The sequence below is a fragment of the Ixodes scapularis genome, unplaced genomic scaffold (assembly GCF_016920785.2).
Source record: "Ixodes scapularis isolate PalLabHiFi unplaced genomic scaffold, ASM1692078v2 PGA_scaffold6__148_contigs__length_123643588, whole genome shotgun sequence".
Taxonomy (NCBI): Eukaryota; Metazoa; Arthropoda; class Arachnida; order Ixodida; family Ixodidae; genus Ixodes; species Ixodes scapularis.
Genome location: NW_024609881.1, coordinates 105499228 through 105526935, shown reverse-complemented (window position 1 = coordinate 105526935; position 27708 = coordinate 105499228). Strand labels below are relative to the sequence as shown.

The window sequence follows — 27708 nt, the reverse complement described above, 5'->3', positions numbered from 1 at the left end:
GGGTTCGGTTCAATACCCTGGTACCAGGTGACGACTAGAGCACCATATAGCTCCTTCGGAGCCTTCGCAGCAGAGTAGAGTAGCGTAATCTAGAACGCCGTCTTTCGGCGACTAGCGGCGAACGCCCGGAGGTTCCAACTACGGTCAGAAATGCACGGAGAACGTGAGAAAATCGTTTTCTTCAGTAATGTGGGGATGTACGGAATGGCAATAGTTTTTGACATAATAATAGAACTTTTTCGAATAATTTGCGCTAAGTTTTGTGCCACGCAAGGACGTAACTTTTTTTTTTAAAATTGCCTGAGCGGCATCATGCAGCAGACGACACGGCAACGTCACACCATTCGCGTGACCCGCTCCGGCCAAGCCAAAAAGCCCATCTCCGCTGCGAGCAAAAATCGTCTGCTTCAAACGCCATCGCTTTGGAAATTGCCTTCTCAAAATTTTCACACGCATCCAATATTATTAAAACTTTGATAAAGTGTTTAGTGCTTTACTAACTTCACGGCAGAGTAGTTTTGAAAAGTGTAAACTCGCCGTTCATTTTTAATCAGCCGTGTTGTGTCGATCTTCATGTATTCTCCCTTAGGGCGGGCCGACTCCTGGAACCCTGAGTACCACGTGACTCGCGCCGAGCCGCTCTGTCGGCCATGTTGTCGGCAAAACACGGGGTTCAAAGGATTGCGCTACTCTGCTCCGTAGGAGCTATGTAGTGCTCTAGTGACGACGTTAGACCTCAAGGCAACGTCACTAAACACTCAGTTGGGAAAGTCAAGGATGAAACTTGGGCCGCTGGCGCCCACCGAGGCCGGGCTAAATACGGCAACAGCGGCTCTTTACTGTGTTAACCTTGAGCTTTTAGAAAACTTGTTTTTGCGTTTGCGACGTGTGACGTCTTTGGTCCTGGGCTTACTACTGGTCAGAGCCGCTAAAAGCTTTTTTTTAGTCGAGATACATTATATAAGGGGCGCGAACCGTTTCAATTATGTATAAAAGTAGGTTTTGTTCAGTATTTTAGATCAGAAAAGAAACAAATGCAGTTTATAAAGTACAGAAACAAGAAAAGACCCGTCGACCAACCCGCCACCAAGCGGCGGAAAAAACGGCGCATACTAGAAAGAGCTAGTGGGATGAGGCGCCGACGAAGGGCAAGCGTAGAAAGGTCCCGGATGTACGTGGCGGCGCTGTGGTCGTATACAGGCTCGAGGATCCATCCGGTTCCGAGCGTTCCGATGGCTTTCGGCGCGGGCTTGGCTGGCGATATGGCCATTTGGAGGTATGGCAGCGCGAAAAGGCTCCCGTTCTGAACTGATCTTTACCCCGTGTTTGCTGTCGTTTGTGGCCAATAAAGGTTTATGCCGAATTAGTCTTTAATCACACAGCAAAAGCAATGCGAGCCGCCCTGGCCACCCGCTTCATACGGCCTATCCAACACGTGCTTTAGTGGCGCCCTCTCGAGCCGTCGACACGGAGTGCGGCAGCCGTGAGCGCTCGATGAGCTCACTACTCCTCCTCTAGTTCACGGCCACTCAAGCCAGGACCTACGACGTCATGAAGGAGGTTATTTTTTGGTTGTTTTTGTAATTCTAATTTGCCTATAACTTTCAAAATAAAGCAAAATTTGAGAAAAGTTTCTTTAAGTTACTACGTTCAGTGTGCTCAGGTTCGGTGCATATTAAAAACCAGTCAAAAAGTTGTTGCAGGACCCCTTTAATACAATATGAAAGTAACAAAATGTCATCTGCCCATTTGTGCTACCAAACCATGTACGACCAAAAACGCCACCTTACACGTGTTCCCAGCCGGCGGCGTCACAAAGGGGGGGGGGGGGGGGGGGCGGACCGCTCCGGGTGCAGGGCTCAGGGGGGTGTCGCGGCGGGCCACGTGAGCGGGGGGGGGGGGGGGGGGGGGTGTTGCGGTGGGCTACCGCCCCGGGTGCCGCTGACCCTCGTGCCGCCGCTGTTCCCGGCGAGTAGAATTTCTAATGTACTCAAATATTTATTATACCAAGATGAAGATCGTTTACTATTCTTTATATTCACACATAATCAATACTTCCAGGAAGCAACAAAGCGTGTGAACTGGGATTCAAAAATCTGTTTATATCATCATTTTTTATGGCCGCTGTGGGGCCTCAACCTTATGGAATGCGTTAACATTACCTCTGGAAGCGCCACAAACGTCCTCTTTTGGGAAAACGCTAACGCTGATCCCTTCACTTTTTTCTTTTGGCTTTCCTGTCATTCCTTTGTTTGCTATTTTCTGTCTGTTTTTTGACCTCGTCACGGCGTCAGTGTTAGCGTTTCTCAATAGGGGACGTGTGTGGCGTATTCCAAAAGTTAACCTAACGGATTCCCTAAGAATCCACCAATGGATGTTACCGTGATTTTGTCACCCCTTTGTTGTATCTACTCCCTTCCGATCAGAGTACGTCGACGCCCTTGGATACGGTCATCTATATCACTCGTGGAAAGAACCACATCCACACCACTGGTGGAAGGAACCCCATCCATATCACTCGTTGACGAAACCGCATCCATCGTTTTAATTATACAAAAACACATGACAGCCCACGCACCGTTACTACAGAAACCCAGGGCGGGGGGGGGGGGGGGGGGGGCTGAGTTCGGCGTTCAGTGGTTTGCAACTGAACAGTGGAAGTCCTAGAAGACTGCAAGACCGACGTCTGGGACGACGTCTAGGGCGACCTCAAGGATGACGTCTAGGACAACCTAAAAGAGGACGTCCTAGAGAACGACGTTAAATACGGCGTCTAGGAAGACTTCTAGAACTACCTCTAGGACCATTTCAAGGACGACATCAAGGACGTTAGGCAACGTCAGCATCAGCCACCCGTGCTTACGAACTTACGCAACCGGCGCTCACGAGAACGGAGCCTATGCAAACGGTGCTTACGCGAACGGCAGTTACGAGCTTATGCGACCAGAGCTTACGCGACCGGGGCTTACACGAGCGACGCTTCGCAGATTACGACACCGGCGCTTTAGCCAAGGGTGATTGAGGCACGAGCGCTTCAGCCACCGGCGCCTCAGCCGCTTCCGCTTCCACTACCATCGCTTCAGCCACGAGCACTCCAGCCACGGGCGTCGCGTGACCTTGAATACACGACCTTGAGCGTATTTGGGCCTACAAGGCGATAACTTTAAAACCCACCATACAAATTGCCAAGAGGACGCGTTACGGTACTGAGCTCACAGATATGGTTACAAAGTGCGAAGTTGACGAGAGAAAAAACAAACAAAAACAAGCACATGCAGTGGGAAAAAAATACCGAATAGCGAAAGGGCAGGGTGTATGCTGAGGTGTGCACCCTTGAAAGGTGTGAATTTCGCATTACTCTTTCACCAATGACGCTAGTTGTGGCAGGGCTTTATTTTAAAAATGCCACAAACACCGATGATCGTGCCGTCGAGTCATAAAATGCGAACCATGTTCGTCTGTGCAACATAGCTATACTTCGTCTCAACTTAGCATTGGCGAATGTAAGTCGCGCGGTGCTAAAAGCGCGAACTATTTGCTATGGTAGAAGCCTTGGTGGCTGCAAGAGCGCTTGTGCAGGAAGTGCTCCAGTCAAGGCAGTCAAGGCTACCCGCCCGCACTTGCACAACCTTCGTATTTAGTCCATGCTTATTTAAAAGCACCTTGTTTGAAACGAAGCAGAGGAAGCTACACGAAAAACATTCCGCGTTGCTTCTGCAAAATAATTGGGGTTGTGTGGATGTTTATACACCGTGTAGTTGGTCAGCCATTTGAAAGTTACGATGAGTCACTCGCTGCAGACGAGCAATTTAGCCAGTGCAGTACAACCGCTAGCCTGGGGTCTTTAACGTCAACTACACAGTAGTGATATATGACCGCACGTCAGTATGATGCTCATCAAGATCGTAACGGGCAGGGGTGAGGATTGAACCCAGGATGCCTGCGTTCTGCAGCGCGAGCTTTCGCTCCACGCGCTCCGAGCTAGTGTGGGCTAGACCACTTGGCCGCCGATTCCGCCTTGCTTCTGAATATGTCACAATAGTGTGGGAAAGGGGCAAATAGTTCTGTGAATTGAACTCCCCTTATAAATGCGAGAAAGAAAAAAACATTAAACATATTTACGTCTCTCTCCAGTACGGCAGTTATTTCGCTCCTTAGTTTGTCCTGGACGTCTTGGAACTTCGCCAACAGGTAGGTCGTAAACGCTAAAGCAGTGCGTGTTGTCTCAGTACTGAAACAAAATATATATATATATATATAACACTCTTGTGACACTTGCAATAATGACGGGATAAATATATTCCAATGTTGCTGCTACTAAACGCACCGCGTCAGCTTAAGAGAGGCAGGGCTCCTACACGCTATCATTCCTCCGCAACCAATGAGATAACAGAATTAGCGGATAAGAACGAAGTGTTATTGCCACGTTCTGAGTCTTTTAAGTTGTGAGCTTTTATAACACTAGTGTGAGCCAATCTCATGGGAGTTAATTAGCGCAGCACGTTTAAAATGTTCAATTTAAGTCACACAAGGCTCCATCCTCCAGCCGACCTGGGACTACTATATCCCAAGAAGATTGATTAAAGAGGCGCTACGCCTCTCTATGCGGAAGTCTATGTATGATCATAATTCAAACTATGGGCTCTAATCATACTAAAAGCCAAACATCATATGCATGCGTCGACGATTTCTCTACTAAATTCGGTACCAAACATCGATCACTGGGAACTAGCGCAGATACCAGATGGCTCCGTCAGACGAGCGAAAAAGTCCTTAAAAAGAAGCCCGTCTCCTTGGCCGACAACGTCCTCTGGTGCTTACGATACTCCCGTGGTAATCCATCTCTGATGCCGATCTTTATGAAAACATTGGCCACGAATGAATGTGAATGTCTAGTGTAGGATTTTTAAAGCCCATCCATTGAGTTATGACCATAAACATGCTATCGGAAGAGTGGTTTGGTGCCCCTTTAAGGCCGAGACGAAAAGTGTTCAATGCATGTCGAGCGACACCAACCCTGAGGGCGATACGAAGCGCTCATGTAGAGGAGGCAAATCTCGCGAAAGACGCATTTTAGACCAGCATAGATATCGGTTTTATTTTATTTTTTCCTCATTCCCCGTTACTGGGAGTGAAAATGGGAACATATATAACATTAAATTTTAGTAGATGATAATGTCATTCCAAAAATAATTGGTTTTTACAAAAGATTGTTTATAAGTTGTCTACTCCCGAATTCGCCAAGTCCCTTGAATTTTATAGTTTTTGTTTTCGCTTAAATAGCATCAACACGCCAGCTTACCCAGCGATGAGGAAAACTTGCGCGTTGGCCTCAACCTCGGCATTGGAGAGGACCCTTTTTTTTCGACCGCTCAGATTGGTATCCGTGGCTGTGAAATGAGGACTATTCAGAGGGCAAGACAATAACTTTGAGATTGTTCATTCCTGTGCCTTACGGAACAAAACCCGCGGAAATGCTCTGTGCACGGTCTGTGTACGTGGATCCCAATAGTCTTGCTCAGAGGAACGCTCTAAGACGGTACCTGGAACGTGTCTTCGAGTGGAGGGTTTACTGCGCCCCCAAAAGTGCTCCCTCGATTTCCGCCTGATAACGTCATAAAAGTGTCACTCTGCGAACGTTGGAGATCCTGGCGGTCTCACAACAGTGTTGGTGGAAGCGGCAGAAGCCTGTTCTTCTGCAGCTCGCTGTTCAGCCTGACCTTCGACTGAAGCTTCGGCATCCGGTATCTGGGATGCGGGAACACACCTCGACAGTCTGTGTAATTACACAGATGCACTCTGTGTATCTGTGTAACTACGCACGTTAAAGTTCCTTTGCGTTCCCATATATATTGTTCTTAGAGTCCTTTGTTGTATCTATTTCTTATTATCAGAATCAGTTCTATCATTTTCACTCGTCTTCTGCCCTTTGTATGCGTTCATGCAAAATTTCCTATGAGCTTTGATTTACGCCTGGTAGGATTTCTGGGGTCACAATTATTATGCCATATTTATCTTCATATTGAATTCCATAATAATACGTATATATTATATACTCCTCCACTTTGTTTTTAAATATTTACCGTAACTTTTAAGTTTGTATTTTTATGCTTATCAGGATAATTAGATATGAGTTTCCATATTTATAATTACGAATATATATATAGGCCCTCAAGATAACGACAGGTACTCCATTCCTGAGCCAAAAAGTTTGGAGACCCTGGACTAGATGAATGTGTCTACCTGTATCAGGGTCTTGATATTAAAAGGTCATTCAGTTTTGTCTCCTTGCAAAGGTCCGTGACGTTAACATCGGATGATTATAATGAGCGAAAAAAAAAGGGCTTTAGCTGCTTTGAGATGTTCTCCCACTGCTGCGTCTTTCTTTAACTTGAAAGATCCTTAATATCTCCGCACCACACTCTGAGGTATTACATTATGGTTAAGAATAATTCGTGGATTCTGAATATCTGCAATGTTGAATGATGATTATAATCGATGATAGCTTAAGACACGAAATCGAGGCAAGATGGCCGATTCTACTTATCGCCCGAAAACAATTGAGAGGGCAGAACTAGTTGATAAGAAAGCCAAATGAAGAATAATAAAAGCAGAAGTAGAAATATAACCCCCCCCCCCCCCCTCCGCGTTTCTTAAGGCATCAGTCAGTTCAGGTTTGTTAAATCTATGTCATTTTATGCACGTTTCAGTTTTTTTAAGTTTCATAATTAATTTTTTTTAGGGGGATGGGGGGAGTTTATTGCAATTTATGATATTCACTGCATTCGAAGCGGGCTTTATAATCGCTTTCGTGTAACGTTACGCTAGAAAATAGGCAACTGTCGCCATTTGAGTCAATCATGACATGTGCTGTCATAGTAGGTATACAGTTTACGTAGGACATTGTGTGATTGCTGCTGGATATTTGTTTAGCAAATAGTATGTATTTAATTAAATGAAATAGCTCACACTTAGACACGTCGCCGTCGTATTCAACTGTGAGCTTGTGAACGTTTACAGCTGCCCCTTCTTCAGTTTCTGCATCCAACAAAAGCTGCAACAGGTCGTCTCTGCGAGCCTAATGAATAGGAAATTAAGACTCCGTCACCATCATTAATGATCAAAAACAGTTTTATGACAAGGAAACGTGGTTGTTCTATAGTTAGCCAACTGCACGACGTGGGACTCATTCATGCTTCAGCCTTTGTAGCAGCGCAATTAATAACAAAAGCTAAAAATAAATAAGATGACAACGTGAAGGTAACGTCTTTACATCGATTTTACACGATTTGTTCTGAAGGTGTCATGCATGTCTTACGCTATTAATGTTATTAGCTGTTGCTAAATTTTTTTGTGTGTGTTGCCTTAAAATTTTGACGTATTCGGCTTGTTTACATTGAGAAACTGATGATCATACAAGATTCTTTAATTATACATTATTCTTCTGGATTAGACAAGAATGTTTTAAGCTAAACGAAAACATTAGCGTTCAACACGGATTTATATCTAATGGCTGAATACCAAATACTTTAATAATTTTATCAAAATACACCCAACATAAAATGTTCAAGTGTCTACTTCTTATAAGGGATCATAAAGAGACGATCTAGATGAGGAGGTAGAAACTGCTGAAGAAATGTCTAGAGACATGTAATGGCAGAACAGTTGGCGCATGTGTTGTGACACCGATTATGACTTTTTGCGTTTTTTTTTACATTGTGGCAGAATCCAATATCTCAAAAAACAAGATATTCCAACCCATTACTCATATTCACTCTTCAGCTTCCTTCCTTGTGTTTGTATTATAGTTGCTTACGATACTCGAGCTCTTTTCCGTACTGATGCGAGCTTCGTAATGGTACGCATTTTATAAAAAGTAAATACATCAAAAACAAATCTTAATTAATAGAAAGTAAAATTCTCAACAATGTCCATATTATGTCAAATGTCCAGAAAAAACTTGCCTCTGGGTTAGACCGCCGCATGTTGATTACTGGCAGGAAACCATAAGTAATTTTGTCCATTGGAAAACTTACAAAATATTTACTCCACGTGAAATACAACTTCCATATAAAGGACAACTCTGGATAGCAATCTGAAAAAAAAAAAATGAATATTCATTGAATACAGATTAATTCAAGCAAAATGTTCCCACAGATAGAAGTAGTTGAAGAGCGAACCACTTTTATGCGTGACTTGGCAAAGTGTATCATAAACCAATTGAGAGGACCCTTCATTTTTGTCTAGGTTTACTTTGAATCAAGTTTTTTGTATACATCAATATCAAACTCCCCAATTCAAAATTTCAAAAGGTGCGCCAAATTAGGATTGCTCATATACGTAACTATGTGCAAAAAATTAGCATAAATGGAAGCCGCAATAAAGCACTTTGAGAGATACTGAGATGATAAGTGGTTTATACTTGAGGTAACTATAGGCTTAAACAAGCCTATGCTTGCTAAATGCATAAAAAATACAAATGAATGTCCCCCTCTATTATTTAATACTTTCTTACAGCACCATCCAGAGATTTCGAAAAAAAAAGCAAGCCTAATATATGGTGTTAAGATGACCAAGTTTCTGAATAGAAGTTTGAAGAAAAAAAAGCGGTAACATCCCGAGCTTACTAAAGAGAAACGGCACCCAGCCAGTGAAACTCTTGTCCTCGTGGTCCGCAATTAGCTTGAGCATCTCGTTCCCGCCAGCAAGGCCTTGATTTTTCTGAACGTTCAATTCTACTCCGAAGGCTGATCTTAACAACACGTCCAGCGAAAGCCTTCCGAAAACCTCCCCCATTTCGAATGCCTTGTCTTGGTTACTGAGTGAAGCCAGAACTTCCATTACATCGTTGGTGCAGGCGTCCATCACACTTGATATCTGCGGAAAAGTTGTGACATAATTGATCAATCGATTTGTGACGAGCTACAACTGCACCGCACGCGGCGCCGAAAAGGGCGCATATAAGAAGAAAAATCTGCAAGAACGATAATGAAAGCGCGTGGTGACGTCCCAGCGTCCAGCGTTTACTGGAAGGACTGGGAATAGACACACAAACTAGTTGCATTTAGGGCTGTTCAACTCGCCTGAACTGGCTGAACTAGTTCCAGCTGCAAGAGCTGGCACTTTCGATTCCTCAGCACTGGCGCGTGCGATTCATCCCAGTTCCGCACGAGTTTAAACATTGTTCCTTAAAACCTTGCACTGATTCCGAAGTCAGTTCAGCGTCCGTACCAAAGCAGACGACGAAAGCAGACAGTAATCCTAGTTCCTCTCCGCTCGCGGTGCCAATTTTTAAAGCACTTGATAAAACGTCAGCAGTGTTTATATTACACAATAACGTCAAAACAGAGCTTACATTTTCTATCATTGATTAAATGATACACTCCTGGTGAATGTTGAAGCGAGCACTTAATAGAGGATGAAAATGAGCTTAATTAAGACTCTTTGAAAACGTTTTAAGCTCCTGCGCAGGTAGTTTTGTATGTAAAAAGGTTATCTAAAGCCAATTGTTTATAGTTTCCCATACTGCCTTAATTGCCTAGTAGTATATTATGTTAAATAAGCTTGGTTTGCGTACACTTGTCATCATAACAGTTATTACAGAAATTCTCGTCTGGTGCTCTCGAAAATTTAGGCAAGAAGTTTTCATCATCCAGAAGTACCATTTTACTGGTTGGGTCAACCTATGACACTCACTTTTTTCATGTTGCTGGAGGAGAAGGCAGGGGTCAGCAGACTTCTCATGTTCTTCCACCGGTCGCCATCTACATTAAATATCTTCAGTTTGCCCACTTGGTGATTTTTGAACATTCTTGTTACGACCTGCACGCGTGAAGTCCTTGTAAAGTGGGACATCTCTACAGTTGGCGAATCGAGCATTTGGTGTCCCTTTATTAGCTCCCATTGAAATAAAAAATACTGTTTTGTTTAGAGCTACTTGGAGAAACCAGAGACTAATATAGTAAAGGTAAAAGAGAGGACACTAAAGCCGAATTGCGGCCCAGGTAGTGCGTTTCATGCCCTCTGATACGTGACGTTTTTTTGTAATTTGGTTAAAATAATTAGAACTTTTTCTGTGAGGAGTATTTTTTTAAAAATTGGTATGCTTTATAATTATTTCAAGTACTTCAAATGAATAAATAGTTATAATATAATACGTCACAAAAACGACGCGATGAATGGCGCCTGGTTGAAGTTGAAGACGACAAAGATGCAGTTGAAGACAACGAACGCATGCATAAAATTTCAGGAAAAACATCTGCGAGCCGCGGTATCAAATTTTAAATACTGTAAACGACTTATTTTTCGCTGGCTCAATATTTCGCGAATTTGGTCAAAAGCTGAGTTTCTTTTAATAATTCGCAGGTTCTAAATTTTGTGACGCAGTGGGATCCCAATATAGATTCCAATGTGCTTACATTTTACAGGAATTGTTCGCATGACCTATTCTTCGCGAACTGTAGGCGATTCGCGAAATTCGTGAAATTTAGGTCCTCGTAAAAAGTAGGTCGTTCAAAGTATTATTATAAAGTTCCCAAGCAGCATATGTATCCAATGGACTTCAACGTGACATCCAGGACATCCATAAAGCTTGTGGGGGCGTCGTGAGAAGAAGAGAGCGGCCGAAAGAGGCGCTTGGGGGTAAACCGGGGGCAAGCGGGACAAAAGGAACAGAAACTGAGGGATGAGGAGAACACCAGGAACCGCGAGCTGAAACGGGCCGTAGAGTGACGGCCGTCGTATATCTCCATCACTGCGCTGCTTCAGGACCGGCGGCCGGTGGCCAGCGAGGACAGCCAGGCCGTTTCCCGGTTATGAGAATAAGTGAGGCACCCGGCAACCGGAGAAAAGATTAAAGCAAGTCACGTTTACTGCCAAACTTCCCGTTGTGTGATTTCTTGGGGAGCGAACGGAGCGGAGCCTAGTCTAGTGACCCAGAAGCTTAAGAACACCCTGAGGGTGCACGGAGGACCGTGTATGCTGCTTAAACTTGTTATTAAAATAAAACTGCGTTAATATTAATAAAAAAAAAAAAGCAACTCCGGGAGCCGAGGAGCTCCCGACAGCCAAGCGAGGAGGGAGGCTGAAAGGAAAGAGAGGGAGAAAAGGAGATGTAAAAGGGTACCGAAGAACCGGAGCAGAAGGGTGGTTCCCGTTTCGACCCATTCCCAATTCAACTTTCCCGTTTCGACCCTGCTCAAAACTACCTTCTCGTTTCATCCTATCCCAATTTGCCCTATTCCGAAACAACGTTTCCGCTTCGGCCATCGCTCGTTATCAATTGGGTCGGTTCGTTTGTATTGTTGGTTAACAGTTGGTTAGGTTCAAGTGTCCAATGTCTATCCTCCTTGCTCACTTCACTTCTCCCTCTCCTGAAACAGCTTTGGAGCCATGGCAACGTAAGATAAACTCTGTGTCAGGGAAGGCTCACCTGAACATTAACAGCTTCATGAATCTGATCAAACGGAAGCAGACCTTGACAAGACATAATTAAAAACAAGACAACGCAAAGACGACAACAAAGTAAAAGGTAACCGACAGGATACAGCGGTGTGTCCTGTCGGTTACCTTTTACTTTGTCCATCGTATTTGGGCTGTTTTGTTTTTAATTATGTCTACATACCAACTAGCCCAAACTTCTACGTTAATCAACCTTGACATAGATATCTTTGCAGCAGCCTGCATATGGTGGTGCCGTGCAGGCCAGGGGACAGCCGGGAACTATCAAAATTGGAGAGTCACCTTTCTGATATTGTTATTTTCCTTCTCGAATTCCCCAACAAAACTAATAGTATTTTGTGGTTTATGCATTTTTCCTATTTTCTTGAGGAAGAACTGGTGCAGGAGAGCCATCAAGTGCAGTCGGCAACCCTGTCCCTGCTGCGTCAATTAAAGTCAGGCTGCCCAAACTCGAACTGGACAAGTTCAACGGACAACGCCAACAGTGGAGACTTTTTGGAGGCAGTTCGAGCAGGTCATCCAAGGTAACCCAGAATTGTCATCAGCCGGTAAGTTCAACTACTTCAGATCTGCATTGTGAGACTAAGCTACAGCAGCCAATGCCGGATTGCCATCAACAGCAAGCTGCTACGAAGATGCAGGTGATATCCCGAGGACACGGTACAGCAAGGAGGCGCTGCTTATGGATGGTCATATGATAAAACTAGCGGAACGAGCACCAGTTAGGTCCGCGAAAGATTTTTGAGGACTCCGGCGACTACATGTCGACCAACCAAACGTCAACGTGGACTGATATGGATAAGGGTGAGCGAAAATTAATTTTCGACTCTGTTATGTCCCGAGATGCTTCGGCTTATTCCAGGAGGTATTGTTTTTACCTTCAAAAGAAACGTCGTTTGGGGCAGGGAAAATGTCGCCCGGAATTTCAGAATGAACATGGCGCTGGCAAAGGAAGCCGGCAACCACGGGAACAACGACAGCAAAAACAACTGCCTGCACTCCTGCGATTCTTGCGTATTGAAGTTGAAAGTAGAGAACGGACAGCCTTTACAAGAAAACAAAATCCGGAAGTTCAAGCCACACGGCAGGTAAAGAGAGTGGAGCAGAATCTCAAGCTCAAAGACCTATGAGAAAACGAGGGTCTTGCAGCGGAGCGGCCGCTACGGTTTTACTGCAGGCTAACAATCCAGGTTGCTTCTGCAAGTCTCTAGACCGCAACACACAACTGTGCGAAGCGCAGATGGATCTTTCCGAGAAAAGAAAGGTCCTAACGAGCGCCGAACGTTTCGTGCGACTCTCATTCACTCTTTGCGTTACTGAAGATGCCTCCCACATGGAAGGCGAAACGTTTAATTAAAATTATTTTGTTGCGTCAAGCCGTTTTTGTTATTATAGCTTTTAGGTGCTTCAGATGCAGAAAAACATCTTGCTAAAAAGTGTCGGCAAAGCATTTCTTGCTCCTACTGAGAAGGACGACAAGCATTAGCTATGTGCAATCCAGCGTTTTAAACATGGTAAAGAGACAAACAAAGTCAACAAAAAAAAATCGAGACTTCTTCCTTTCCTGTCACTCTTAAATCTACAGTTTCTGAAGGGGTCGAGAAAACTGAACCTTTGCAATCCGCGACAGTTTGGAGCTTGAGGCATTATCAACGCGTTCTTGTAAAAGTTCTTTCTATTCGACGGCGGGAGTCAGAAGTCATTCTTCATAGAACAACTGTCTCAAATGCTCGAATGCAAGCATCTCGGCCGCATAAAAAACACCCCACCACGTGCTCCATGGTGGGGTGTTTTTTATGAGCGCATATATATAGTCAGGGCAGTAAAGACTTCGTTAAAGAGAACTATCAGTCGGCAAGTTCTGACGCAAGAAGAGTTGGTGACCCTCCCCCTCGAAGTGGAAGCAGTCAGAGACTCTCGATCACTGACCTACACACGTACACTGAAATACAAACTACTCAACGAATTTAGCCATCGCACATCACTTCGGGAAAAGACTCACATCGCTGCCAAAACGTTTCCGCACCGATCTGGAAAGCGGCAATACAGAGTTCCTGCGGAAGCTTTGGAAACTGAGAGGACTGTTCCTGAAAACGTTATGCCAACGGTAGTAGAAAAGACTAGCCGAACACCAATCGCTTCAGAAAACGAAGCGATGAAAGCGACCTGTCAATATTGGAGACCAGGTGAAATTACACGACAGCCAGCAGCCACATCAGCTCTGGCAGATAGAAGTGGTACAAGCATTGTTACCTGGAGTAGAAGGCAAGGTGCGCGTATGTGAGATAAGATTTTATACTGGCACGGTTGTGAAACAACCAATACAGCCTGCGTGTGTGCTGAAAAATAGTTAGAAAATAAACATTGTTTCATTTTGGGTGTGGATAAAACAACTGTTTATTGGACAGGACTGAAGAGAAAGAAGATCGAGGTCTTTTAATTAGACGCGTAAGGGTGCTGGTTTTTATCTGTATTTTTTTGTGTGCTTTTGAACGAAACGGGACGGACCGACTGACGCGGTTGCCAGTGAGTGAAGATGTGTTTTGCATTTGCTGCCGTCAACGCTTCTACGTAATTGGTTTCGAAAATTGCCAACATTCTAATAAGTGACAGAAGGAGACATATACTTTTCCATATTTAATCCTACGTAGAGATTACTATTCACCGGAGCGGAGTGAACGCAAGTAGTCAGTAAGCAAAGAATAGTTCGAAGGACGGTTAAAGACATTCGTGTAACTCACCCCCCTCCCATGAAAGTTGCTGAAGTCTTTGACCTGAATATTCTTGATCAATTCCAAATCCTTGACAATAAGCATGGGCGTGACTCCATTGTAAAACCTGCAGCCGTTTTTAAAGGAGGAGAACATAAACAAATACATTTCATGCTTAATTAAACCAATTTTCCTGGAAATTAAATATCCATCAGTTCACAGTAATTTCACACTGATATCTTGGCAACTGGAGTTGCACCATAGAATAAGAGTTATTTTCATAAAGTATAAAGTCCTTCGTTGACTAAATTAGGTCGAATTTATTTATTTGTTTATGTATTTATTTATTTCAACACCCTCAGGGCCAATAGGGAATTACAGAGGGGTGTGGACAGGAACAACAACATAAAAAGAACATTAACAAAAAAGCAAAGTTCAACAACGCTCTTCTTTGAGAAAGAAAAGTTCAGCCTAATATGTATTAGAAAAATTATTAACCAATACAGATTTAACTCAATCAATCAATCAATACTGAGAAATATTTGTTTGAACATTGTTGCTTACCCTACTAAGTCACCGTACTTATTAATCCATTCAGCAATCACGCGAGCTGCTCCCTGGAACACAAAACAAAGTTAGGAAGACAAAAGCACATTCACAAAATCGAGAACACAAGTATGGCACGTTTCGTATAGACTTTCAGCGGATGCCTTTTTTTGTCATACTTTTAACGGCTAAACACTTTATGGCTATCGTATTGATACACCAAAGCGCATGCCAAAACTATTTTCCCACTGCTTTATTCTTGTGGCCCGTATCCTCCACAAAGACTTGAAACGCCAGGCGCGAGATTCCGCATCCTTTTTGTTTTGAAAGCGAAGTCAAGTCCGCTTAGACCAGTGCGTTGACCTTTCCCCCTTTTTTCAACACCTCTTAGGGAATTATTTTTGTACTTTATTCACTCCCGCTTGTAATTTTTATTTGGATGGAAACGCATGATGTGTTTATTTGAAGTCAAAACCTAATTTCGCAAGCGTGCCGGTTGACAGTAATCAGTGACACACTTGGCATAACCGGTATTCCGGATGGGAAAAACAGGCCTACACAAATACTTGAACCCATGAAACATTGTCAGAGTCTTTTGTGAAAGCTATTGTCCTTTCATTTGTAGCCAGTCAACCGGTGAAATTTTCAGTTAATGCTCGACCAAACAAAGGTATCGGAAGACGGTATTAACATCTCCCACATAATGCCTATATCAAAGTCAAGCTTAGGACACATAAAGTTGCGGCAATTCGTGCAGCAGGCACGTAGCCAGGGGGGTGGCCCACGGGGCCCGGGCCCCCCCGAAATCGTCCATTTTGCTGTGGCATTCTCTCCCCCCCTCCCCCTCATACAGCATTTTGTCATGAGCGGCGCCCCCCCCCCCCCCCCCCCCCCCCCCTCCGAAACAAAATCCTGGCTACATGCCTGACGTGCAGTGCAACTGGGTGGCCAGTGAAAACTTCTTAAAGCAGCTTTCTGATGAATACCACATATAAATGATGGAAAATTCTTCCGGAACAAATGTAGTTAAACACACGCTACAATGGTGAAAAACGAACAAGGTTCCAGCAGGCAATGTTTTGTTGCATGGTTTCTAGTGATCCAATCATTTGACATTGACCTTTTCAATGATTTCAGATATGTTTCCGGTGAATAAACTAGGTTCAGGTCCAGGTATGCCCATGTTCTTGAACAGGGAAAATGTATGCCTTCGCCACCTGGAAACATAGAAATAGTTTAAACTTTAGAAACAACGTTCCACAATGTGTTCCAGCGCTGATTTTTATCCCTTCGCGCTTTGCTCGCCTGTTTATCCTCCCATGCAGAACAGAAACTTTGGTCTCAGTGAAACCGCATCATGCTCTGTGAAGTATACTTCTCTATAAAGGGCGCACTATATTTCAGGAAAGAAGTTAAATGATATCTGCAGGAGTCTAAACTATGTCTAGTATTATACTTTTTATAGGCGGCACTATGCACCGGTAGCTCGAACTAGAATCCTGAGGTGACTCCTTTAAGCGGCCTTACTCTGTTTTAGCTTATTCTGAAAGGTGACTTTATTGCTTTGGCAATTGGCAAATATCTCATTGGTAATTTTTATATATTAGTGCTCGCCATGAAGCGCGGTTGAACAACATGTATTCACTATTCTATAACAACGAAGGAGCATACAAAAGCAATAGCGGCTTAAATAGAATAAAATCTCACGCCATCAAAAAGTCACATTAGAAGATCAATCATTGTTCTCATCGGTTGTTCATACATTCCTAAACAAATAAAAAATAATGAGCTTAGTTGGGTGGAGCAGAAAACAAGCCAAAACTGAAACAACATGGCAACGCGCCCGAGTATACTCGGGCGTGGCATTCAAAGGGTTAATGACTACGTAATAAAAAAAAGGGACTTCCTGGTCGCTTCGCCTTTCTAATAATATGTCATTATAATTAGGCATTGGATAAAATTGCCATGTGTACTGGGATGATGGGTTTACCGAGAATTGAGACTTACCTCTTCAATATAGAAAGACCGCAGATCTCAAGGTCGTTTGAGAATTCATAAAATGTTTCAATTGTAAAAGGTGACCTGCCCAAATTATATTCCATATTGAGATAATAAGGTTTAAAAATATAGTAACTACGCTTAAAGCAGGGCACTTGGGCTGCTGGCTTGTTAGAACCCATCGTGTTACTTCCCACCGCATCATGAGCCTCTGAGGCCGCGAAGTGTCGTCGCTGGAATGGACAATCTGGTGGCTACAGCTGCGCTGCCTGAGGATGAGAAGTCACAAAAGGGACGGCGAGACGACAGTTAGGGCTCCCGACTGAACGGGACGAACGACAACGGGTGCCTGGCTTCTAGACCAGGGGTCTTTGACCGTTGCCACTAGCCGTCGACCTTCCCGGAGCTGCGGCCCCCCATGGACAACGACCGCTTGGCTTCTTGACTGCGGGGCTTCGATTGCCGCAGCTAGCTGGCAACCTGCCGGGAGCTGCGGCCCGCCATGTGGAACGACTGCCTGGCTTCTTGAGCGCAGGGATTTGATTGACGCCGCTAGCCGGCGACCTGGCCGGAGCTGCGGCCCCCCATGGATAGCGGCTGTTTGGCTCTTGACCGCGGGGCTTTGATTGCCGCAACGAGCCGGTGACCTTCCCGGAGCTGCGGCCCCCCATCGACACGGCTGCCTGGCTCTTGACCGCGGGGCTTTTATTGCCGCAGCTAGCCGGCGACCTGCCGGGAGCTGCGGCCCCACATGTGCAACGGCTGCCTGGCTCTTGACCGCGGGGTTTGATTGCTTCCACCAGCCGGCTAGTGAATTCTTGTGGCCTTTCATATTTATCACAATCTTTGAAAGTATTTGCCGATCCCGCTTGGAGTATGCATCTGTAGTCTGTAACGGGTTGGCGAGATCAAACGAAACTTTACATGACCGCGTTCAAAAGAAATGAGTCTACATCTTTACTACCGCTACTTACAAAACGAGCCATAGAGTTGTTCCAGTGTCTGCAGTCACTACGATATCATATCGCTGTATCACCGCAGGCTCTCACCGTACGCGGATGACCTGACAATATGGACGACCTCGGTCTCGGACGGGGACAAGCAGGCCTCACTGCAGGAAGCAATCGATTCAGTACAACAATACCTTAAGGCAGGCAACCTCAAGTGTGTCCCCGAAAAATCTCAACTCCTTCTCGTACACTCACACAAGGGAGAACGAAAATTGAACGCCTAAACGTCGACGACGGACATTCAACTTCACTTCGAGAACGGAGAACCCGTCCCCATGGTGGAGCGCATGCGCTTGCTGGGTCTTCACCTCCAGCACGACGGAGGAGCGGCCCACACTGTGAACCTTCTCCAACAATCTACGACCCGGATCATACGTATGATGGGAAGGGTCACAAATTGTAAGCATGGTTTTAAAGAAGCAGACCTTATTTGCGTGACCCAAGTCCTTATAGTCAGCTGAATCGCATATTCAGCACCATACCTGAACCTGATGAAGAAGGACGAGGAGAGACTGGACGTCTTCATCCGTAAGGCGTACAAGATCGCTCTCGAACTCCCTCTTTACGTATCCACCGGGAAGTTACTCAACACGGGACTACACAACACATACCGCGAATCGGCCGAAGTTCAACTTCGAAACCAAACAAAGATGCTCGCGACCGCACCAAGAGATCTGCACGTACTACACTCTCTCGGGTACACAGTACCAGAATCCATGAGGAAGACCGTACAGCTGCCCATAGAAATTCACGAGCTAATACAGACAACCCAAATTCCACGTAGCATCAACAACACGCTCCACGCTGGATGGCGTGCGGCCAGAGCGAAATCACTTCAACGCATTTACGGTATACGTAGAAAGGACGTCAGATTCACAGACGCAGCGATGTACCTCGACCGGTCGATGGCAGCCGTCAGTGTCACTGGACAAGACAGGGGCCGGAGCTGCAGGCCTCCCCACAGCAGCGGTGCGCACAAGAACCGCAGCAGTCGCCGAAGACATGGCCATAGCCCTAGCAATAGATGCGAACGCCCCCCTGCACATCACCATTCTTACCGACTACCAAACGGCCATTTGACGTTTCAGAGCTGGTCGCATCTCACCCCAAGGCTTTCACGCTCTCCGAACGAAAGGCTCCGCCCTTATTAAGGTGGCTCTGGTCTGGACCCCAGGCCACTAATCCGTCGAAAGTAATCTGCATGCACACGCCGTCGCCCGAGCAGACACGGACCAATCCACACCCGACACGTACACGAACGAATCCACCGAAGATTCTTTGCCTCTCACAGTCCCCTTCCCCGAAGTCCTGGCGTTTAAACGCGGCGAACGTTTCAAGTATGCACCACCTCTTCACTCACTAACCCGCGAGCAGGCCGCGACCTGGCGTCAGTTACAGATGACAACATTGAAACATTTGGCACTCCTGAATAAATTCTGCCCAACAAATATCCTGACACTTGTCCACACTGCAGCAAGTACCCATCCCTCTAACACGTCACTTGGGCGTGTCTCTCCAACCCCTCGCTCCCCCTTTCCCCTTCTTCTTCTTACGAGACCTGGGAAGCAGCGCTGCTCAGCCCCTCTTTCACGACCAGCAAATGCTGGTACAAAGGGCGAAGGCTGCAGCAGCGAGCACTGGAGCCCTGGACCAAGGGCCCCACCTAGACCAACAATCTCTTACAATCAGTAAACGTTTACTCCCCCTCCTCCTCCTCTGCTGACATTTCATTTTTCTTCAAATATTTACACTGCAAGATTGATTCTCCTGAGATTTTATCATGTATTTCGTTGCGTGTGCCACGCTACAGCACTGTGTCTAGTAGCGCATTTTATCCCGCCGTGGCAAATATGTTGAACCTTGTCACCCGCCTGCAACAGAAATACAATGACTTTGCCGAAAAATGAGACATATTCAACGCCAACATTTTTTGTCTTCGCGCGTCATTAAGGCTAATGTAACCCAGTTGATGATGTTCTTGTCTTTCTTTTACCTTTGTTTTTGTTGCTACGGTTGTTCCTGGCGAAGATAGGTGAATGTACTTCTGTGGACTAATTAGATGCGTATTTATCTGCATGAACGTTTGTCTTCACTTATTTTGTGTAATTGTCCTAGGGTCACTTTTTATGCCACTTTATGCCTTGATTTCCCCCTCTTGTTTATACTCTTCGCCTGAGTGTTTCCCTGGTGTTTCAACAAAAAAGACCACCGGCTGTTCTTGAACAGGCAAAAAACATTATTAATATTATTATTATTATTTATATTATTAATTCTATTATTATTATGAATATGAGTATTAATTTTATTATTAGAAAATTCTTAGAAGAATTAGGAGAATAAATTATTAGAATGTGTGGAATAACAATGTGTGGTGCACATCGCGACACTGTTCGCGCGAACACAACATTGTCGTATTTTCGCATTTTACCACTTCTAAATTGTATCAGCGAGCACGAAATGTAATCGCTTACATTATAGAACTAAATAAGCTCTTTCCGTACAAATAATAACTTCGATGACATTCCTTGGTTTTAAAGAGAAAAAATGGAAAAACTGGCAAATCGCTTGTTCGCGCTAACAGTGTCGCGCTCTGTACATATTGTGTAATTGGAGCGGCTTCTAGGCCCCTCAGACCCCCCCCCCCCCCCCCCCCCCCGGCCTATCATTTTTAGAATCAATTCGAGACTGCCTGTGTAATACCATCCCCGCAAACACGCGTGTCATGGTTGCTGGAGATTTCTACCTCCCGGGTTGAAATGGGAAAAGGTAGAAAGAGTATAATCAAATGTCAGGCTCTGCGAGGAATTGCTAGATATTGCATTTAGTAATGAACTTACACAAAATTGTTATAGGAGCAACTAGGGGTGAACTATCAGCAGTTATTAGATTTGGTATTTATCAACGCGAAATCCTAGAGTATGATGTTTCTGTACATGATGGTATATCCGATCCCAAACCTGTCTCGCTTTCTATAAAACAAACCCTGCCACCAAAGCGTGAGAAGAAGCCAACTATTTTCGTCAGAGGCTTTTAGAAGGAAGATAATGTAAGCGTTCTGGACAATTTAGAATTGCGGTTGTACCCGTTTGATGGAACAATTGACGTTGACACACTCTGGAACAGATTTGAAACTATAGTCAACTTAGGTAAATGGTCAGCTAGAACGAGAGGGACAAACACAGACAGGGAGAAACAGAGACATACACACCGCTGACTATCAACTAAGACTTTATATTTCTTCTTCATCACTGTGACCCACAAATTCACACCTAAAGTAATGCCAATGAATGACCCTAAATCCTTACAGTACACTAATAAATGAAAATACTGATTAAATAATATTAAATTAAAATTGAAACTAATTAATTACATTAAATTATTAATTATTAATTTTGGTCCAACCCACAGACCACCGCCGAAACATATCCCTCCTAGTCCCTTTCACGGCGCCGTGCCACACTGCAAAACTGCCTTTCTTTCTTGCTGACCGTGATGGAGGGCATGCTCACGCAGTCGTCGCCGGTTTGCTCAATGGCCAGGGCCTCGAGGACCTCGCGCGCGAAAGCATTCCTGTGTCTGTTAATAATGGAGACGCTACTAAACTGTGGCCTGCACCCGCACGTGCGGCAATGGGCAGCAAGGTGCCCTGCTCCCGTGCCTTGCACCGACGCCGCGTGCTCCCTGACTCTGTCGTTAACGCAGCGTCCCGTCTGCCCAATGTAGCAGCTCCCACATGACATAGGAATCGTGTATACCACACCGGTCTGGCACATGGTGTACTTATTCCTGTGTGCAGTTTTGCAGGTTGGCTGGCGGTTCGTGGCCCGATTTACTTGGCGGCACATAGAGTTCCCTCTGTTCGGTGCCGAGCACACCACGCTGACGTTTTGTCGTGCAGCGATCTTTTTGAGCCGGTGGGTGACACCGTGGATGTAGGGGACTACTGCGAAGTTCGCTCGTGAAGTCTGTCTGTCTCGCTCGGTACTGGGTGATCCTCTTGAAAATTTCCTGCAAATCGCCTCACATACGGCTCCAAGGAGGACACCTGGGTACCCGGAGTCACGAAGCCGGGCCATCTGCTTCTGAAAGATGGCGTCAGCTTGATGGTTGCATGACTTGCGCAGCGCTGACATGAGTGCCGTGTTGGCAACACTCCGTTTTACGGTTTTCGAATGGCAGGATGCAAACGTTTGCATCCTGCCATTCGAAAACCGTAAAACGGAGTGTTGCCAACACGGCACTCGTGTCAGCGCTGCGCAAGTCATGCAACCATCAAGCTGACGCCAGCTTTCAGAAGGCATTTAACCGCATCAAACATGCAGAGCTTGTTAGGAAACTATTTACACTTCATGTAAGCCTGAGCATTGTCAAATTGATTTAATCATATCTTACAAATAGAACACAGTTTGTAGAAGTTAATGGCGCAAAATCAGGAATTCTAAATGTAACATCGGGCGTTCCTCATGGGTCAGTGATGGCTTCTGTTTCATTCTTAGGTTACATGAATGACATTGCAGATAAACTCAGCCCTGACTTGGCGGTTCGCCTATATTTTCCGACGATTGCCTAATCCATTCAAAGATATCAAATCATGCTGACCAAGTCAAACAGAACTCGACGCTAAAAGTGAATAAAGACTGGCGCACGAAGTGGAAAATGAAAATAAACTTCACAAAAACCGTGTACGCTAGGGCAACAACTAAACCAAAACTATCTTATTATTCGATTATGAAATGGACGGTAAACTTTTACTGCGTGTAAGTAATTTCAAGTACTTTGGTGTTAAAATAACCGAAGATTTCAACTGGAATGTAGATATAAATAAAATATGTGTTTATGCGGTAATAAGACTATGGTCATTAGGACGTAAACTGAAAGCCGCTTCACTAGACGCTAAACTAACTGCATCACCAACCCTAGTGCGCCCCAAGCTAGAATATGCGAGCGTAGTATGGGACCCATATTAAAGCTATCGAATCAACAGGGCTGAACAATTTCAGAGAGGAACAGCGAGGTTTATACTGTCAAGATATAGGACGACTGACTCAGTCAGCGACATGCTAAAACAGCTCAACCTGCCGCACCTCGAGCAACGCCGAAATATAGACCAACACGCGTCCCTGACGTCATGCAGCTGCGGTGGCGCTGTCGGCGGCACTGCGCATGCGCAAACGCTTCGCTTCACTCGAATTCCGTTTCTGCGCGTGCGCAGTGCCCACATCTGGTGTGGGCAAACGCGGGCTTGTTTGTAAACAGCGTGTCGGTCTATAGCAAGATTAAAATGCACGTATTTAATGCATCGCAACACCTTCGACCCCCTTTGAAATTCAACAATACATAAAACCAAGATCATCTCGTTTTGTCCGGAGCAATCGCCTGAAGGAGATACCACCCATAATGGCACGAATAGATACTTTAAAATATTCATTTTTCCCCAGAACAATAAAGGAATGGAACTGCCTCTCCCATGATATTATAACAATAGACTCGTTGAGGGGTTTTGAAAATGAGTTACTACGGTTATAATAATAGGGCTTTTTGTTGTTTTATGTCATTTTATGTCCGCGTGCTTTTGTGAGTACAAGGCTGTTATGAATTTGTAAGTGCTCTAAATCCAGTCTGTATAGGAATAACTTGTAACGATGCGCGCACTAATGTAGAACAATTCGAGTTTCAATCTTTTAAGACGCTCTGACCTCGTGTGTTTAGTGTTTTGCGTGTGTATGTGTGTGGAACGGCAAAAACATCGGCCGCAAGTGATTTTCTTTGGAACTGTGTTGGCCTGATGCTGTATCGGCCCTCGTGTGTTGGCCTGATCCTGTATCGGCCCTAGTGCTAGCAGTATTAGTAGATAAAAATATTATTATTAACAATAATAATATTATTATTTACAGTGCCGAAATTACTATTAAGTCCAACAGAAATGTCGCCTTGGTTATTTCCGAACTCAAAGGATCTGAATATCTTCCACTAATACTTTTTTTATGGCAGTAAAGGACAAATGCATTAAGGTACTTTCCATGCCTTTCTAAACAGTGTTGCTCCGCTTAAAGCTGCGCTCGCTTTGATATATGTGGCTAACAGCTGCGCTCCGCAACTCCGTACAGCTTTCTGCACTAAAACAACCGGGAAAAACGTTGTGACGTCTTTTTCGGGCTGTTATTTATGAACCACAAATTACACCTATCTTGAATAGGCACAAAGTTGAGGTAAAACAATATGTCGCTTGAGGTTGCTCAATGTGAATTACATGCGGTGTTTAGTGGATATACTGGAATTCTAATGTGGTTGAGCATCTCTCTTTACTGGCACAGAGAACAAAAATAAATTTCAATGTGTTATTATAGTATTTTACCTGCTTATACATTCACTTGTATAAAAAAAAACAAAAAAAACTCTAGCACTCTACTGTTATACTTGACAAGTAGACGTAGGTTAAAAGTTTGTGAAATATAGGGACATATTTTGTTTTTAATAAGGGCCCCTATAGGCCATTATTAAAGCGCAATTTTAAAGGGGTACGAAAACAAAAATTGAAATACTAAAATCCGTTCGGAAATGAGTCAAGCATGACGGATAATAACCGTAAATGATAACCGCACGTTTGTATTTTGAACGACTGGCTATATTTTTCGTTCCAAATGGTGCACTCGAGCAAGTGCTCGATGAGAAGCGAACGGAAGCGCGATGCGTCATGGGACATCCGGCGCAAACAAAAACAGAAAGAAAAGATTCCCCGCTTTCGTGTCGTAGCAAGGCTGGCGTGGTTATGAGCTTTGCCCTTGTCGGCGTTGTCAGCGTTGTGGTGGTGTCAATAGCGTCAGCGCGTTACAACCGAGCCCTTCGAAGTACCCTTCGGGTGACGAGCGTGTGGCTGGCCCAAGGAGCACGTAGCTTCTACAACCCTGTCAGCTTAGAGCTGAACGGGGTGGGGAAAGCAACTTTTGTTCGAGTTCTGAGCGACGGGCTAATCTTCTAGGGGGAGAATGGCTGTTTCCGGTTGCACGAACGAGGGTCCGAGAAAGATGGGAGTCCTTGCTTTCCGCCCTCTTGGACCGTTGGGTACAATGTGCGATTTGTGAGTTGAGCTATGAAGGAAATGTTGAAATACCAAAGGGCGGCGCTGCTCCGAAGGAATCTGCTACATCACGACTACGTAGCAAGTTTCCCAACGTTGCTAGATTATCTCCCAAATAGGCTCCGCACGCATCCACCAGGTACACATTGAAAGATTGTTTATTTAGCTTTAAGATTAGTTGTCTTGTGCTTTTCAACGGAAGACCGGTGTTTTTAAGGTTAGGGTGCAACATGCAACACATTCAAGCTAGAAATTGAGCACTGGAATTTTGTTTCCCTACCCCTTTAAGATTTACCTCGACGGAGATTGAACTTGGGGCTAAGGGATTCCCAGTTAGATACCGCGAGTATTAGATTGTGCTTAATCACAGACAATTGTTGTTTATGGACACGTACATAAAAAATATATATAATATTGGTTATTATGGTTGATGACACCGGCTTAAGGAAGAAATTTTTATTCACGTTAGAACTACGCCCAGCAGGTATGTGGGGACAGGTAAATTTAGTTGATAAAGTCAGATTTTTCACTCCGATCACGCTAAAAAAAAAGTACCGGGGACGGAAACGGGGTTGATCTATCATACGTTAAAACTGTGCGGTTGCGCTTAACTCGCACATATCAAATCCCATTGGCCCATCGCAAGCAGACAGTATAAAGGCCCTGTCACACTGAAGCAACACGTTGTCAACAACAACATAATACGTTGTCCTACAGTCGGGCAACTTTTTGCTCGCTCCTAGTGTTGTCCGTGTAACCTGTCACATCGCGGCAACAGCAGGACAACATGGACGACAACTAAAATGTCGCCTCGGTTTGACAGCTTTCGGCAACAAAAACAGCAGCAACTTTTGTTGGACAACGTGTGTTGGCCTGATCGCTGGCTGAGCGAATTTCGGGCCGGCAACACGACAACACAGATAGCTTCTATGGCAGAGTTAGTTCCCTGTCTTACTCGAATAAAAGCTTTAAAAACGTTATTTAGCAATAATTAAGGCTGGCGTGCAGCTAAAATAATTTCATCAATGTTTTTACTACGTAATTACAGAAATCAATTATCGAAATGGTAACGTTCAGACTGGTGTTGAAATTAGAACTGCCTAGAGACCAGCTCATATAACAGCTAGTGAAATAAAAGGGCATGCCTTCTCACCTGATAAAGTATAACACAATTAATCAACGAAAGCAAACATTAAAAAAATCGAAGGATTAAAACTACCACTCTGATCATCATTGTTCATGTTTGGAACTTGGATACAGCCGCTACCACACACCTGATTTGTTTTAAAAATACCCAGGTTGTTTTGGTGAATGAAGCGATCACATATCAGGCGAGCGATGAAAAATATTTATTCCCCATATTATTATGAAGGCCGATCGTGTCGATGTCGCAGTTTTTAAGCACTGTCAGGTCAGCTCAACACCACGCTTCAAAAGACGCTTTGGGGTACTGTCTGCGCTAATTCAATTTTACAGTAGAAATAGGAAGTGCATCAAGGAAAGAACCAGACAGAAACACTTCATACGGTTTTCCTCGGTCACTGTTATGTGCCTTCTCAGCGAATGAGGGGCAATTTGATAAAATAAAGGGTGGAAAATACTCTCCGCGTCATGTTTTCTAATCACAGTCAGTGGTTGATGTCGTCTCGTGGTAATTTCTGGCTCTTCGAAAGCACTCGCACTTTGTATAGTCACCGTTTCGAGCAACTACTCGCCACACACGAACAAAGGTAAACAATCAAGATGGCGGAGTATTTCCCGTATTGTCCCCGCCGTCAGCGCGATGTGACAGGGCCTTAAGCACATTACAAACTTGACGTGTACTGTAGCTCGACACATTTTGTGTTTTCCTGTGCTCGCCAGCGTGATCAAAGATAGTGTTTTTTTTTTCTTATCAGATCGAAAATATTTCTTTGCAAAAAAATATTTGCTTTATCGCGAACGAGGGAATAGAATACAGGAACATGTGGAGTTCTCTTATTTGATGTAATTTGTATAAATCTATAATACATCGGCCCTGGACGGCTACGAGGTACAGGTAATTCAGAAAGTCCGTTCAAAGTTACTCAACATAAACTGTATGCATTGTTAAGTTGATTGATCTAATTTGCCATGTAATTAAGTTTCTTTTCTCCAACCGGCTTAGTAAAAGAAAACTGTAAACGTGTTCCTACATATTTTCTTTATTCCCAGACAAAATGAAATAAATCCCACATAATATTGCCAAGCCACCAGCCAAACCCAAATATAATATTTGTGTTTGGCTGGTGGCGTATCACTCTTCGAATTGTACCAAAAGATTGCATATATACTCACAAGTAGAACAACGTGGAGATGACGGCTATTAACGTTGTGCATACAAGGGCCCACATGTCGACCAAGTCCTTGTCAGCAAACTGGACCAATTTTCTCCTGGATTTATAAAATAGAGGAGGGTGAGAAAGATACCGTTGCCTTTGTGCGGTGCCACGGCTCCCCTCATCAAATGAAGATTATTAGTATTATTATTATTATTATTGTTATTATTATTTTTATTATTAGTATCATACCGGTAAAAATACATCTCCATGCTCCTTAAGGGAATTCCGTATTCTTTTTCCTTTAAAGGGATAATGTCATGCCAAAAATAAAATCTGAGATATCTATTTTGTTATGTTAAATTTGATATGGCAATACACTTCCTAGGCAATATTTAAAAATAAAGTGTCAGTGTTGATTTTGGACACTTTTGAACATAACGAAAATGAACCTCGTTATACCACACCTTAACGCGTGTTGTGAATTGTTGTCGAGTAAAAAAAAAACTCGGTGGTGCGAAATACGCGCTGGAAATGGTAACCGTGCAGCAGAAAGTCTACTCCAATGGCAACTGATGTGACGTTAATGCAAGCCATGTATCGGGAGG

General features: G+C 44.3%; 1 protein-coding gene across 1 annotated transcript in view; it reads right to left on the bottom strand.

The window, feature by feature from the left end:
* Positions 1 to 27175, bottom strand: part of LOC115326472 (cytochrome P450 3A2) — a 43986-nt gene extending 16811 nt beyond the window's left edge. Inside the window, exons 1-10 of the mRNA XM_029987346.4 lie at positions 27120 to 27175; positions 15838 to 15934; positions 14736 to 14788; positions 14202 to 14298; positions 9697 to 9822; positions 8628 to 8877; positions 7965 to 8095; positions 6970 to 7078; positions 5303 to 5390; positions 4123 to 4231 (exon numbers count right to left, since the gene is read on the bottom strand). Of these exons, the coding sequence (XP_029843206.4) occupies positions 4123 to 4231; positions 5303 to 5390; positions 6970 to 7078; positions 7965 to 8095; positions 8628 to 8877; positions 9697 to 9822; positions 14202 to 14298; positions 14736 to 14788; positions 15838 to 15934; positions 27120 to 27175 (1116 nt within the window). The remainder of the gene's footprint in view (positions 1 to 4122; positions 4232 to 5302; positions 5391 to 6969; positions 7079 to 7964; positions 8096 to 8627; positions 8878 to 9696; positions 9823 to 14201; positions 14299 to 14735; positions 14789 to 15837; positions 15935 to 27119) is intronic.
* Between the last annotated feature and the right edge of the window lie 533 nt (positions 27176 to 27708).